Below are 15,736 nucleotides of genomic sequence, written 5' to 3'. Positions count from 1 at the left end.
GATCATGACCCGAGCCGAAGGCAGACGCTTAACGACTGAGTCACCCAGGCGCCCCTCTATGTGTATTTTTAAAAATCTTAACATAATATGACATATGCCATGCATTCCCATTAGAGGCAGTGTTGCTCCAAGGGGGCAAAAATTGGTTCTCACAGGAGTAAGAACAAAAGAGGGTTTGTGACCCTCCACTCTTCAACCTTTTCTGATAAAATCTTACTCTTAGTATTTAATTGCTTTCAGGTTTTCTTGGGTATCACACAAGTAGTACTGTCATTAAGATTCATGAAAAAATATATAAAATGTATAATGATCAGTAATACAGAACAATGAAACAGATGGTTATGATCACATGACATTCTATCAATTGCTTGATCTTGAAGTTATTTCACACAAGGTGGCTACACGTGCCTGTTGGCTGCTATTGGCTGTCTTGTGGATGTTGTTTATGTTTGATCTTCAGTGCTTTTGTGTATAACAGGCTTTGAGAATGAATAAAAATAGATTATTTAATATTACAAAAATTATTTAATCCATCATTAATTATATCAGTTGCTGAAATGAGAACATACTGACAATATATGAATGATTATTTAGCAGCTATTTATATTCTCTCATCAAGTGAAACCTAAAGTTCACTAAAATTTTAAGACCTACTTAATTTTTTTGGTTACTTTTGCTGGAAATATAATAGTTTGAGTGACTTAAGACTTGATTTTACATTGTTACATGTAAAAGAATTTTACATTCTTAACATGTTTATATGTAACGACATTTTAATTTTTAAATCTTGTAATGTTTTACAAATTTTTAAAGTATAGTTGACACAGTGTTACATTAGTTTCAGGTGTACAACATCATGATTTGACCAGAGTATGCATTATGTTTTGCTCATCACAAGTGTAGCTGCGTCTGGCACCATACAGTGCTCTTGCAGCACCATCGACTATTCCCTATGTTGTGCCTTCAGTCCCTGTGACTTACTCATTCCGTAACTGAGAGCCTGTTATCTCCCAATCCCCTTCATCCATTTTGCCCATTATCCCACTCCCCTCCCATCTGGCAACCATCAGTTTATTCTCTGTATTTATAGGTCTAGTTCTGCTTATTATTTGTTTATGCATTTGTATTTTTTACAATTCCACATATAAGTGAAATTTATGGTATTTGTCTTTCTAGGTCTGACTTGTTTCACTTAGCATAGTATTCTCTAGGTCTGTCCATGTTGTCACAAATGACAAGATCTCATACTTTTCTGTTGCTAATATTATCCCATTGTGTGTGTGTATCACATCTTCTTTTTCCATTCATCTATTGATGGACACCTAGGTTGCTTCCATATTTTCACTATTGTAAACAATGATGCAGTAAACACAGGGGTACATATATCTTTTTGAATCAGTGTTTTGGTTTTTTTTTTTCCTTTGGGTAAATTAAAAAAAGTCTATTTTTAGTTTTTTGAGGAACCTCCATACTGTTTTCCGTAGTGGCTGTACCAGTTACATTCCCACCAACAATGCATGAGAGTTCCTTTTTCTCCATATATTTGTCAACACTTGTCTTTTTTATTTTAGCCATTCTGACAGGTGTAAAGTGATCTCTGATTATGGTTTTGATTTTGATGGGATCAGTGATGTTGAGCATCCTTTCATGAATCTGTTGGCTATCTGTCAGTCTTTGGAAAAATATCTATTCAGGTCCTCTGCCCATTTTTTAATAGGATTTTTTTGGCATATAATTTATATAAATAAATTACTCAGCAGTTATAGTTACACAGTTAAGTTCCATGTTAATAACTTCTAATTTTTAACTTCTGTTAAATTACGAAATGATAAAAATTTATATTTAATCATTCATAACCTTGTATCAAAAAGTTAAACTCTTTTTAAGCATAAAGCTTAACTCCTTTTATTATATAAAGTACAGCTAGCTATACATACAGCACATAAACAGATATACAGTGTATCTGTGGCATTAAAATTTCATGGGGAGGCATTAAGGAAAAAATTCTAAAAAGACTGCGGGATACTAATAAAACAGTTGAGAAACACTAGCATAAACAACTGTTATCCTGCTCTTTCCCTTAATATTACAAAGTAATTATTCAAATTATTTTTATGCAAAGCCAGTTTTGTGCCCTGCACACAATGGGTATAATAAATTAAGAAAAAGTAGATTCACTTGTGACATCAGTTATTATAATCAGTTTTATTTGAAATTTCATTTGAGATGATCCATAAATTCTAGTAATCCACAAATAATCCATACAGTACTAGATCATTTTGTGATTGTTGGAGACAGAATCATAAATATCTACTTAGAGATTGAAACATCAGTCTTAATAAATCTATAAATTTCAGTAGGATAAGATTCCTTTTTAACATTTTTTATGTGTTATTGTTTGAAGTCTTTCAAATGATCTGACCTTTGTATTTACTATAATCCTAGTTTGTATGCATATTATTCTTTTATATAATTCTAGGGTATGATTTATGACTGTCATTTACAAACATTAATGCCTTTGTGCTGGCCATTACTGTGCTATGAAGATTAAAAAGCTAGTAAGACATTTTGTCTTGCTTACTTAAAAATGGGAGCAAGACAGAATTCTTCCTCTAGGTAACTCTCTCTCATTGGGAAGATAGGCATGTAAACTGAGGAACTAAGGACTTATTAGTGCTTTAGAAGTTTAAGTAGGAGTGCCTGGCTGGCTCAGTCAGTAGAGCATACAACTCTTGATCTTGGGGTTGAGTTCAATCCCCATGTTGGGTATAGAGATTACTTAAATAAATAAATCTTTAAAAAAAAAAAAAACTAACAGTACCAGGTATTTGATATTGTAGAAAATATAGAAACCATTGTTTTATGGAGCCTAGCAAGCAAATATTTGGCAGAATGAAGTATGACAATAACAAATGTTTTACCATATAAACTATATATTACACTCAATACTGTAAGAGTAGTTTAATTTCTAAAATTTATCTCACATCTGTATTTCCATCAACTATCTTGAGAAAAAAGATTGAGAGACAAGCACTCGAAGACTGAGAGTAGTATATTTTTTTATTGTTTTCTTATGTTTATGGTCTGAAGACTTTTTTTTTTATTCAGCTCCATTCTCACTTAGTTCACAGTCACTAAAATTTAAACTTCTGGACTTGAACCATATAATATAAAAACTTTACTTTTAAAAATTGCACTCCCTTTTAAGTGAATTTGAAGCCATTGTAACAAGTGATTTTGGAACCCAAGTAATGTAACCAAATGCAAACATACGGTTGTTCTATTTTTCTTGTTTTTATAGCTTTGGGAAGATGGTGTTTTTAGAGCGAATATTTTATTTTTTCCCCAGTATGTTTTAAAAATCTAATAAAAACAAAGGCCTTGGAGATATTCTTATTACAGAAGTTTCAGGGAGTAGGATTGTCTGCAAAAAAAATTGTTTTCATATATACAACATTTATATAAGAAAAAAAATTTGTTTTACCAGCGAACAGCTTTTTATATATGTTCTTCCAGTTGCACTGCAATTAACAATAGAAAGGAGTTGGTTTCAAAATAATTTAAAGCAAAATTTGTCCCTAGCACAGAACTGATTTATTAAATTTTAAAATAAGTGACCTATTAAGAGAAAATGTTTAAATCTGTTGTTTCTGTTATCAAATATAAGGCATTTATCTGTATTTAACCTTTTAGAATCATTGTGTTTATTTCAATGGATACTCATTTTTTCTAACATTTGTAGGATATTTAATACATGACTTAGTACCATTTGCATATAGGAATATTCATTTTATAAGTTCTGTTCTCCATTTAAGTTTTACCTATTGACTCAGGTAAGAGAGCATAATCAAGTTAACTAATTGTCACAGTCTCATGGACTTCATATTGAGAGGAAATTAAAGACAAATAGAAGAGTGCCTGGGTGGCTCAGTAGGTTGAGCAGCTGGCTCTTGGTTTCAGCTCAGGTCATCATCTTGAGCTGACATCGAGCCCGGTGGTGGGCTCAGTGCAGAGTCTGCTTCAGATTCTCTTTCCTTCTTCCTCCAGCTCGAGTGTGCATGCGCTCGCTCGCTCTCTGTTTCTCTCTTTCAAATAAATAAAGACAAATAGAAATCATCAGCCTTTAGTTTGATATCAAACTTAAAAGATTTTACAAAGTTGTATTATATTTAAATGAAGAATGTATATATTTTACATTAACCCTGAAGTGTAAGTAATTTAAAATGTTAAAAGGCGGGCGCCTGGGTGGCTCAGTTGGTTAAGCGACTGCCTTCGGCTCAGGTCATGATCCCAGGGTCCTGGGATCGAGTCCCACATCGGGCTCCCGGCTCAGCGGGGAGCCTGCTTCTCCCTCTGACCCTCTCCTCTCTCATGCTGTTTCTCTCTCGCTCGCTCTCCAATAAATAAATAAATAAAATCTTTAAAAAAAAAAAAAAAAAAAAAAAAAAAAAAATAAAATGTTAAAAGGCAAATGTATGGAACATACCAAGCATTTAGCTTTGTTTCTGAAAGAAACGAAATTACAAAAAAATGAAAAATTACAAAAGGTAATTAAGGTACCTTAAAAGATACCAAAAGTTACAGTAGGTATACAAAGGTATAGTAAATGTTTCTAGAAATGAGAGTAAAATTTTCCATAGAATACAAAGTACGTACTATTAAAAATAATGTACTAATGCATCATTATGATCAGCAAGTTCATATAATAATGGCACTGACTTCTGGATTCCTGTCTGGGTATGGGGGTGACCTGGCCCTTGAGGCCAGTTATTTGAAGACCCACAATTCTCTACCCATTTCTACATACCATTCTACACAGATCGCTATATATGTCCCTAAACACATTTTTATACTGATTCTACACATACCCCTGTACACCAATCTTTTTGTACCCCTGTATACATCCCTACAGATGTTCCTACATACTCTACATGTATCCCTACGCACTGATCCCCTACAGAGCCATTTCCAAGACCCTTTGTACACACACCCTTTGTATACATATACACACTGAACACTAAAACAAAAAAAAACTTACCTTCCTGTCCTTAGTATGTGTGATATACCCTTATTTTTTTCTCTTAAATTTTACTATTAAAACCAGATTTTTCTGAAGTCACTAAACCCACATTTTGTTTAGACTAGAACATACTTGCTGTTCTAGTACATCCAGACTGATATATAGGTCAGTATATTTTTGCTATGTATCTAGGCATATGATTACAGATAAAGAAGCAAATAAAACTTAGGAGGAAGTAATATTTTGCTTACATTCCAAATTTTGTAGACAGTTTTTTTAAGCTTTCATGTTGTGATCTCTCATTGCTCAGCAGTGATTACCTATGGATTTATAATTTTTTTCTCACCATATGATACACAAACTACAAGAATATCTTATGTAGAAATACTTAAAGAAACTAGAAGTTCAAGCAAAAAGGTTTAAATGTTAGGATTTAAAAGAGCTTTATATCATAGGATTGAAATTTCTATACCTTATGATTAAATGATAGGCTTCATGCCAGTAGAATGGCAGTAGGTTGCAAAGTTTGGCATTATCTGAAATTGTTTTCAACTATTTACCAACATTGAGAAATGTTTAATTCCTGGGAAACATCTTTGATGTATGGTCAGTCTTGTCATGAAACTGTCAGGAAGCCGGTATGTTTTCTGTTATATTTATTATCTGTGAGGTAATAAATGTCTGTTTCTACAAAATTGAAATTAAGTGAAACATGCCTGAGGAGTGTCAGGTTTATGGTCAGTCAGACCTGGATTTGAATATCTACTCCTCCACTTAGTAGTTGTGACACTCTGGGCAAATTCCTTAACCCTTCTGAGTTTCAATGTCATCATCAGTAAACTTACTTAATAGGCATGTTCTGAGGATCAAAGAATAGCATATATAGAATGCCTAGCACAATACTTGGCCCATTAAATCCTCCATAAATGGTACTATGTATCATTGTGATTATTATTACATACCAAAAGTTATAGTAGGTATACAAAAGATAATAGTAAATGTTTCTAGAATTGATGAGAGTTGCGTAAAATTTTCTATAGGATATGATGTACTATTACAATAATCTTTTGTTTATCCTATTTGTGAGCAAAGCTAAGCTATTTTGTTGCATCTGTGTTTGATTTTTCATAACTCAAAGGTAGGAATGCCTAAAAACTTACAGTAGTTCTTTACATAATTGTTACTGTCGGAAAGATTCCTTGAGAAAAATAGTATCATGTATAAATCTGGGTATAGACTCTTTTTTTCTGGGTTAATAACGGAATTATAGCACAGTACTATTTCATAATTTTTTCAACAAAGGGTTATATGAATATTGTATTTTCTAGGCATCTCAAGTTTTAATTCAAGGTATTAGTGTTATTTTTCACATGCTATTAAATTATTGCTAATAACAGGTCAATAGTTACTTCAGATGTGCTCAGGATAAGTAAAGTCCTCAATAAGTAATGTCTGCCTTAAAAATTCAGTTGGTTAGAATTAAAAAGCATTTACCCAGGAAGAGAATTGGTTCCCCAAGGTTATTTGAAGAAAATACCAGCTTCACCTTGAGTTCTATTCATAATAATATACTTCTCATTCATTTAAAATAGTTGGAATCTTTGAATTTAAATCTAGAATTGGCTTTGCAGTCAACTGGTCAAATGCTCTTAGACCTCATCTCCTTCAAGGTTATCTCTGTATTTAAGAAATCTGGGGTTCCAGAAGATTGGTGAATGAATTGTCAAAGACCCATATGATTAGCAGGGCCCAGCTAAGGACTTTGACTTTCTAAGTCCATCAGTCTTTGCCCTGTATAGTACTGATGATCAGTGTTCCTTTATGGATGTTTGTGGTTAAATCTCTTACAGTGCCTACACATTTCCCAAATATTGTATAACTTCTGTGATTATCTAATTCGGCTAATTTTTGGCATATATAGACAAAACAATATTTTCTTACCATTTTGATGTAAAATAAGTTATTTAAAATTTTTTCTTGCATTGTGGTATATAGTAGTCTGAGTTTCATTAAGAGCATGATTTGATATATGGTTCCTACAGAGAAGTTTAATCTGTGTACAAATTTTATTCTTTGAAATTATCAGCTTCATTTTGCATCAGTGTAGTATGTGAGTCTCTGATAATAGGTATTTTTGTGTTTCATTTTTTAACCTTATTTGAAATTGTTCCTATAAGTTTTTATACTTATCACCTTGTTATAAGTTTTTATACTTACCACTTTGTTAGTGATACTGCTGTTCCTAGTTGATACTTCCTTCTCCTTACCATGTAGTCTCCCCCAATTTTTTTTTTTTTAAGATTTTATTTATTTATTTGACAGAGAGATACACAGCGAGAGAGGGATACCACAAGCAGGGGGAGTGGGAGAGGGAGAAGCAGGCTTTCCGCGGAGCAGGGAGCCCGATGTGGGGCTCGATCCCAGGACCCTGGGATCATGACCTGAGCCGAAGGCAGACGCTTAACGACTGAGCCACCCAGGCGCCCCTAGTCTCCCAAAATTTAAAAATACTGCTTCATGAAAAAAAAAAAACCACAATATTAGCATGTTTTCCTCAAATTATCAGACTGTGAGAATTTTTGCCTACAAAAATTTCGGTGGCTACCTTTTAAATATCTAGATATCAGAAATGGCAAAGTAAAAGTAAGAATTTACTTAAAAAACTTCACTGGTTATTTTTATACGTTAGGATTTTTTAGACTTTTTTGTTTGTTTACAGATGCTTTTCAATCAAAGCCAATAATTTTATTGTATTTTGACAAAGTGTGCTATAGACAACATTGTTAAATTTATTATCATTGTAAATTCATGAGCCATAAATGCATATCCCAAACACATGAAATTGCAAAATTTACATTTTCTTAGTAACCTTAGGTATCCTCAAATTTAAAGCTGGTAGAAATACTTGATGCCCTTTTCCCTTCTTATAGTGATACACATTGCAATTATTCACTGCTCTATAATGGATCATTTTTTATCTCCATCTTGTGTTCTGTTTATATAGAATATTTATGTTTTCTCATTTTTCTGAACTAAGAGATACACATAAAATAGGTTTGAAGTATCCACTATAATTCATTGCTTGAAAAGAAAGACCTTACACTGATACTGTATGGAAGAGAAAACTAAATCATTTTAGCAGCAAGCTTATAACCAAGATAATATCAGCATTTTCCTTCTTGAAAATGTATCTTCCATATAATAAAGGGTGCAGTATTTTATTAAAAATAATATGACAAATTTAACCTATCACTATCACAAATCTAGCTTAAAGAAGGTCCTCTTATGTTTGATGGGGGGAAAAATAGTAAGATTTTGTTGTAGTCACATGTTCACTATACAAAATCACCAAAAAAACCCACTAGAATGCAAAAAAAAAAAAAAAAGTGAAATAGTTATGTTAATGATGTAATACTTCACATATTATCCTCTATAAATACACATTCATATTGCTGCTTACCTATGGTGTATTTAGTAAGGAATTTCGTGGCAGATTACTTTAATAGCTGCATTTTTAAAATGTATTATTATCTTGCTCTATTATACAAGTAATGTATGTTCACTAAGATCATCCAGAAAATGCAGAAAAATGGATAAAGAAAACAAAACTCATAACCTACCTTTCAGAGGTTACCACTGTTAGCATATTGGTATATCCCTTTTTAGCTTTTCATCTTGCCTTCATTTATCAAATATGTACTGAGCATTTTATAAGGGTAAGGCCCAGTAATCATTGCTGAGTACCGTGGCCGGATATAACCCTGTCCTTGTGATTCTTGCTTAGAGTCTATCAGAGAATATAGACAAATGGGATGGAAGGGATGGGAAAAGCCCCCAAGGTACTGTTAAAACCCGTAGCAAGGGAATTAACCTGGTCGGCTGGGTCCCGGCAAATACTTTTGCTATTCCTAGAATGTAGGAGGGGTGTTATGATGTCAGTGCTGTCAGAGGCTTATGTTCTCATATTTTAAAGATTTCACTGGCCATTTCACTGAGGATCTAGAAGAAAATAACATTCTTGTGTGCATAAACCTTCATATCTGAAAAATTCACATTATTTTAAAAACCACTATGGTATCATTATCACTGCTATAAACTTAACTAGACTGAAAATGAGCAAATTTCCAAAATGTCTCTTAGGCAATTTCTTCATTGGAAAGAATTCAGCATTTCCAAATTAATTTTACGATAATAAAAAGTTGCTGATTCACTTGTTATAATTTCTGGAAGTATTTTATTTTATCCAGCTTTAACACTGCTATTGTCCTAAAGCAATTAGCACAGTTTTATAGCAGTTTTGCAATATTTTATAGTAATATACTTAAACTATTTAAAGACCAGTTTTTCTAATAAAATAATTATGTGCTTTGTTTCTACCATTATGAAATATGCTAATAAATTTGAAAAGTAACATGTATTAGATATATGAACAGTACCATAATTCTATTTCATTAAAAACAGTAAATTAATGTCATAGAATGCTATAAGCCTTTTGATTTTTTTGTTTTATTTCTATTTTCATTCTATTCTGTATGTTATACATTACCATATTTTAAACTTATATTACAAAGCAAACTTAGGAAAATATGAAAGCATATTAGATATTAAAAAATTTTAATAGTGGCAAGTAAGCTCTTGAGTATGTTGAACCTAAATTCTTCATCATGAATATTAAATTCTATTATCTTAAAATGTTTCATTGGAAAATCTAGACTTATAACAGTATGTTTCATGACATAGTTTTTAGTGCTTTACAGTCAAAACATGAAAATTGCTATAATAGAATATTTAAATATTATAAAATTAATTTTGAAAGCAAATAATTTTGTTATGATTCAAGACTTCATTTTAGAAACTAATACCAGAGGACTGAAATATTTGAGTTCTTTCAAGAAAAATTTCATTTATTTAAATTTTCTTTGGCAAACATGTTTTAGTATCTCTTTGCAATCTTTCAGAGCCTCTATCTTTGACCTTATCCTTTCTCCAACTATTGCTCATTTCCAAACTACTACAACACAACTTCTAAGTAGTTGTCTATACTGAGTACCTTCATTTTCCTTTTCCTCCAAAATTAGAAATGTTTATAAAAAATAAATGAAACAGTACAAAATACTATATATCTCCTGGCTACAGGCATGTAGTGATAATTCTCAGACACTAAATTGAAGTTGGGAAGATCACTCTGATTTAACTGTTTATGGTTGGGTGTATAAAGCAACATATAGGCACATTAAAAAAAAAAAAGCAGTTATAGATCTCTGCTTTGAAAGTTTTTCTCTTTCATACATACATTCAGCTTCATATGGTCATTTTGAAGATAACTAGAACATACAGACTTAAAAGGAGATGCTGAAAGATGTTCTTATTTACAGTAAATGCAGTGAATTTTGTGCAAATCAGTACTGCAGCTGTATTTTGTTTCTTACTCAAATTGAAAGTCTTAGAGACTAGGATAGAGAATATACCACATATTGTTTTTAGAAGGATATTTTTATGCTGCAGGAAAGGTTTGATTAATATAGAAGATATAAAACATAATGCTTAACAAGCCCAGAAATAGTATTGTCAGGAGTCCAGGCGATCAGGAGTAATTTTTATCATGATTCTTTTGGTTTTTCTACCATGGTTCACAGATTGCTGTTATAACTGCAATCATTACATCCATGTTTGAAATTAAAGAGGAAGGATGAAGTATAAAATGACATGTTCCATTCCCTCTTTTAAACTATTTCAACTAGGTTTTGATACCTACCACTCCACTGAAATGATTCTTGTTAAGGTCACTTACAGTCTCTTTCTTGTCAAATTCAATAGTCATGCCTTTGTTTGAATATTATCTGACCTCTCAATATGATTTGACTATTGGCCATTCCCTCTTTCTTGAAAAATTTTCTTTACTTGGCTTCTGTGACCCCATCATCCCCTAATTTTCTTCTTACAAAACTGGCAACTCCTTCTCAGTCTTCTTAGCTAAATTCTCCACCTGCACCCAAGTTGTATTACCATGGCTTAGTCCTTAAGGCCTTTTTCCTCTCAATTTACATATTATTCCCTAGATGATTGCAAATTGTCTTATAACTATATGTTGAGGACTTCAAAACTTCTAACACCAGCCCTTAATTCTTCTTCCAAGATCTAAATTCATATACCCAGACATTTGTCTGACATTCCCATTGAATACCTAAAGATTGTCTTAAGCTTAATATTGCCAAAATATAATTCTTGTTTCCTGATCCTTCATCACTCCATCACAACTACTTCTCCCATAGTTTTTACCAGCTTAACCATTTTTGGTGACAAAAACAGGGAATCCTTTCTAATTACTCTTCTTTTGTTTATTCAGTAATTATTTAGTGAATACCTACTACATGCAGTATATTGAGGGTAGAGAGGACAGCAAACAGAGCTGATCCCTGATACCAGGAAATTTATACACTCGAAATGTAAAGTGTGTTCAACTCATGCTTATGTTCTTTATGCCAGACACCTGGTCAAAGACACCTCTCTGTTTTTTTAGCAAATCAAATTATTTTGTTATAAAATGTTGTAAACATAACAGTAATCATAACTTGTAACACTTACTGAAGCCCTTTGCATATTCTTTCCCCATCCCTTTCCCCTTCCTTTCTTTTTACCAGATGTGACCATATTAATCATTCTCTGGTATGTTTTTATATTTTAACATTTTATATGAATGGCATACTATGGATCTTCTACAATTTGCAGTTTACTTTCAACAGTACATTTTACATTCTTATATTAAAGTTTCTTAAGAGTCAAATATTTAGCTCAAAAATTATCTTCATACACTTAAAACATACCAACTAAAGTCAAAGTGGTAACACATATACCACTATTATTTAATCTTTTTTTGGATATATTAGCCAACACAATTAGACAAGAGAAAGACACAGTATAAAATTGTAAAAGAGGAGGTAAAACCATTCCTAATTGTGTATACCCAGATATATCAAGCGAATCAACTGAAACGCCATTACAAACAATAAGAGAATACAATGAGAATTTCTATTGATAGTATTAGGAAAATCAACAGTAGATAACAATAAAACAATATAGATTATTCAAGACAACCCTAAATTCTGCATCCGTATTCTTTTAATTACCTCCCTAAATTTCAAGAGTGATCAAAGCAAGAAAACTTTCCACTGTGTATATTTCCAAGAAGAGCAAATCAATATATAAGCAGTTCACATTCAAGAGATAAATTAGATATCAAGATGTTACAACAGATTTCTATGGTCTTTTCCAGGCCACTCTTCTCTACTAAGAGCTGTAAGATTTTAGAGATAGGAGGTACCTTACACTTAGAGGATGGATCATTTGTTCTTTTTAAGCTGCTGAAAGAATCCCCAGGATCCCGCGACTGATTAATAGTAGAGCTGGAATCAGAATTCAGGTTTCCTAAGTCGCTGTCTGGAACTGTCTTTCATGATGAGCATTGACTGCAATGAAGCAATATGATTTTAAATAAAATGTTGGCAACATTGTGTGTGTGTATATAATCTGTGAAATGAATTGATCTTATACTGAAAAACAGTTGTGTGATGTTCTTACCCAAGACATCTACATGTGTACAGTGGACAATGTCTAGGCTTTGGTGTCAGACAAACCTGTTTGAATCCTGCTTTGGCACTTACTATTAATGTGATTTGGGGAAAGGCACCCATGACCTCTTAGTCTTGGTTTCCTTACCTGCAAAATGGGAAAAAAACTAACCTCAAAACCTAACCAGAATAAAAATGATCAGTTTTGCTTCCTTTTCTAACTACAATTTTAGTATTTCAATACAAATGATAATTGTTACGCTAAGAATTACTTAAACTTACAATATAGAAATGTTTTCTATTTGTTGATTGATCTACAAATGTGTCTACTATATGCCAGGTTCTGTTCTAGGAAATGGAGAAACGGCATATCTATCCTCTTGGATCTTAAATTCCAACAGGGAAAGACAGACAACAAACCATTAACAAGTAATTTCAAATTTTGATGTAGCAGAAGAAAACACAGGAAAGGGATACAAAGTGTGTGGGAGCACACTTTCTTAGAGTAGTCAGGAAAGTTCCTCTCCTAACGCGGTGACATTCCTGCTGAGACCTGAATGGTATGAAGGAGCCACTTAGGTACTCATCTGTGGAAAGAGAATGTCCAGGCATAGAGAACAAGAGCGAGGTCCTTACAGTACAAATGAGTTCAACTTGCATGTGCACTAGGAAGGCCAGCATATTTGGCATGAGATGAAATGTTCCATATTACTATGTAGGCCACAGTGGATATTTTATTTGCAATGAGAAGCCATTGAGGGGTTTAAAAATTTAAGTAATATGATTTGATTTTGAATTTTATGCTTGTTTTTTGTTGCAATATAGATAAAGTAGAAGATAGGTAAGATGCAAATAGGAAATAAGGCAAAAGCCTATTGCAACAGTCCATATCAGGAATGAGGGTGTGTTGAAGACCTGTTGTAGTAGTGGGAATAGAAAATATGATATACTTCCAAGTACGTTATAGTTCAGAGTGAGGGCAGGTTGATAGGTAAATATGGAAATCTGAGTGCTGAAGGAGTAGCTAGTTTCATGCATAAAGTTAGAGAACTCCTCATTGACTAAGACCTGTATGACAAAAGTAAAGTAAGCATACAAAATCAGATGCAGAGGAAACACCACCATTTGTCTAGAAATCAGAGGCAAGATGAGCATGTTTGGAGCCAGGTAAACAAGCTGGAAAAGTTTACAGATGAAGCTAGAAAGGTGAGAGGGACCAGATGATATCAGACTTTATAGGCCATGGCAAGGAGTTTGGATTCTACCCTAAATACGGGGCTATAAGGAGGACTTCATTCTAGGGTGAGACATTCTTCTGTGTCTTACAGAGATGGCTGTCTTTATGGAAAATAGTTTTTACGAGAATAAAGTGGAAGCAAGAAGTCTGATTAGGAAGCTGTTGGAGTAATCCAGGCAAGAAATGTAATATCCTGGACTAAGATGGTAACAATGGAGATGGAAAACACTGGACAGACTTTATATACCCCTTGGTGATAGAGACAGCAGGCCACGTGTGTGAAATTAAGGAATGACTCCTAGAGTTTGGGTTTGAGCAATTGGGTGAATTGCAAACCAAGAGAGGTATAAAACTTTTGCAGGGGGTGGGAGGGTTGATAGTGGTTGAGAAAGAGGAATCAAGAATTTGGCTTTAAGGGTGCCTGGGTGGCTCAGTCGGTTAAGTGTCTGACTCTTGGTTTCAGCTCAGGTCATGATCTCAGGGTCATGAGACTGAGCCCCGCGTCGGGCTCCATGCTGGGTGTGGAACCTGCTTAAGATTCTCTCTTTGTCTTCCCCTCTCCCTTTGATCCTCTTCTCCCTTGACCCTCCCCTCTGCATGCATGCTCTCTCTCCAAAAAAGAGAGAAAAGATAAAGAATTTGGCTTTGTACATGGTATGTTTGAGGCGCCTATTAAAAGTTCACTGAAGGCATCAAGTAGCAGTGGGTATATGAGTTTAAAGCATGGATATATATGTCAGTGCTGAAGATATAAATCGGAGAGTCATCATAAAATAGGTGGAATTTGAGGCTCTTCAGAGCCATCTCCAGATAAGGTTATCAAAGGGTAACAGAGTTCTACAGACAGCAATAAAAGGAGGTTAAAAGAAAAGATAGAAGGAAAACTGCGAGAACTAGGAGAAGAAGAAATTTAAGGAAGATGCCAGTGTTGTATTGGTAAGGATGCTTTAACTGCAAGTAATAGAAAACCCAACTACTTTTAACATTTCATACCCTGTATTTCAGAATTGAGAAGATTAGGTGGTTATAGGACTAATTAAGATATTTTGTCTTCTGGAATTATCAGTGTGTTTACTTTTGGCATTAAGCTTGTCTCTCAGTGATCACAAGATGGCTTTCGGAGCTCCAAGTATTATGTCCTCACATAAGAATACATAAAGGCAAGCCAAAGGAAGTGATCCCTGTCTTGTGTGTGGGGTTTTTGTTGTTTTTGTTTGTTTAAAGAGTAAGGAATACTTCCACAGAAGTTCCCAGTAGGTTTCTCCCCATATTTTATCTAAAATCAGTTCATGTTTTTAAACCCCAGTGGGGTCTACCATGACAGTCAAACACATTTTTAAAAACTAATAAATTTAACCAGGTTATTTTTATGGAATTTACCTTGCAGTGAGGACTCATTCCTGTGGCATGGACTATTTATTCAAATAATATTATATTTATAATAAGGAATAATCATATTTGCCATGTATTTATACAGGCCTCACAAATATAAAATATTGTCCATTATAGCATATCTGTATATATCTGTGTATATATACATATGTAAAAGAAAAACAAAATTTAAATATTACTTAAGGGAGGTGAATTAAATTACTTTTAGCTTCTCTTCCAAGATTCCGTATTTCTAAAAATTAAAAAATTTATCTGTAAGATTATGGCCTATTTTTTTGAATGATATGCCTAAAAGTTTAAGTCAGTTCTATAAGAACTATAGTTGTCTAACCTCTACAAATCATTATTCATTGTTCTTATGTATTGGACCTATCTAGATCCCAAGATTATTTTCATTTCAGTTGGACTACACAATTAAGATTGTTGCTTTACTCTGGGAGAAAAGCATTAGTTTACATTTGTCTATAATCACAACATCATATAGACTATAAGGTAAATCTGGGAAGAACTTCAGTCAAA

The 15,736-nt window shown here is 33.2% G+C and overlaps 1 protein-coding gene across 12 annotated transcripts in view; it reads left to right on the top strand.

Annotated features, from left to right (window-relative positions):
- The window catches only part of PHF14 (PHD finger protein 14), a 222,114-nt gene that overhangs the window by 162,712 nt on the left and 43,666 nt on the right, over positions 1-15,736 (top strand). For 2 of the 12 annotated variants that reach the window (XM_064575211.1, XM_064575213.1), the window contains one exon: positions 13,917-14,431. The exons of the other annotated variants lie outside the window; for them this stretch is intronic. In XM_064575211.1, coding sequence (XP_064431281.1) covers positions 13,917-13,976 — 60 coding nt within the window. In that variant the 3' untranslated portion in view covers positions 13,977-14,431. Of the gene's footprint in view, positions 1-13,916; positions 14,432-15,736 lie in introns of those variants that run through there. 12 annotated transcript variants of the gene reach the window in all.

This window comes from Mirounga angustirostris, unplaced genomic scaffold (genome assembly GCF_029215605.1).
Source record: "Mirounga angustirostris isolate CCGP_5_RB_7025 unplaced genomic scaffold, mMirAng1.0.hap1 SCAF_12, whole genome shotgun sequence".
Lineage (NCBI taxonomy): Eukaryota > Metazoa > Chordata > Mammalia > Carnivora > Phocidae > Mirounga > Mirounga angustirostris.
The sequence above is the reverse complement of the archived record's forward strand: the minus strand, read 5'-3'. Positions and strand labels throughout refer to the sequence as shown.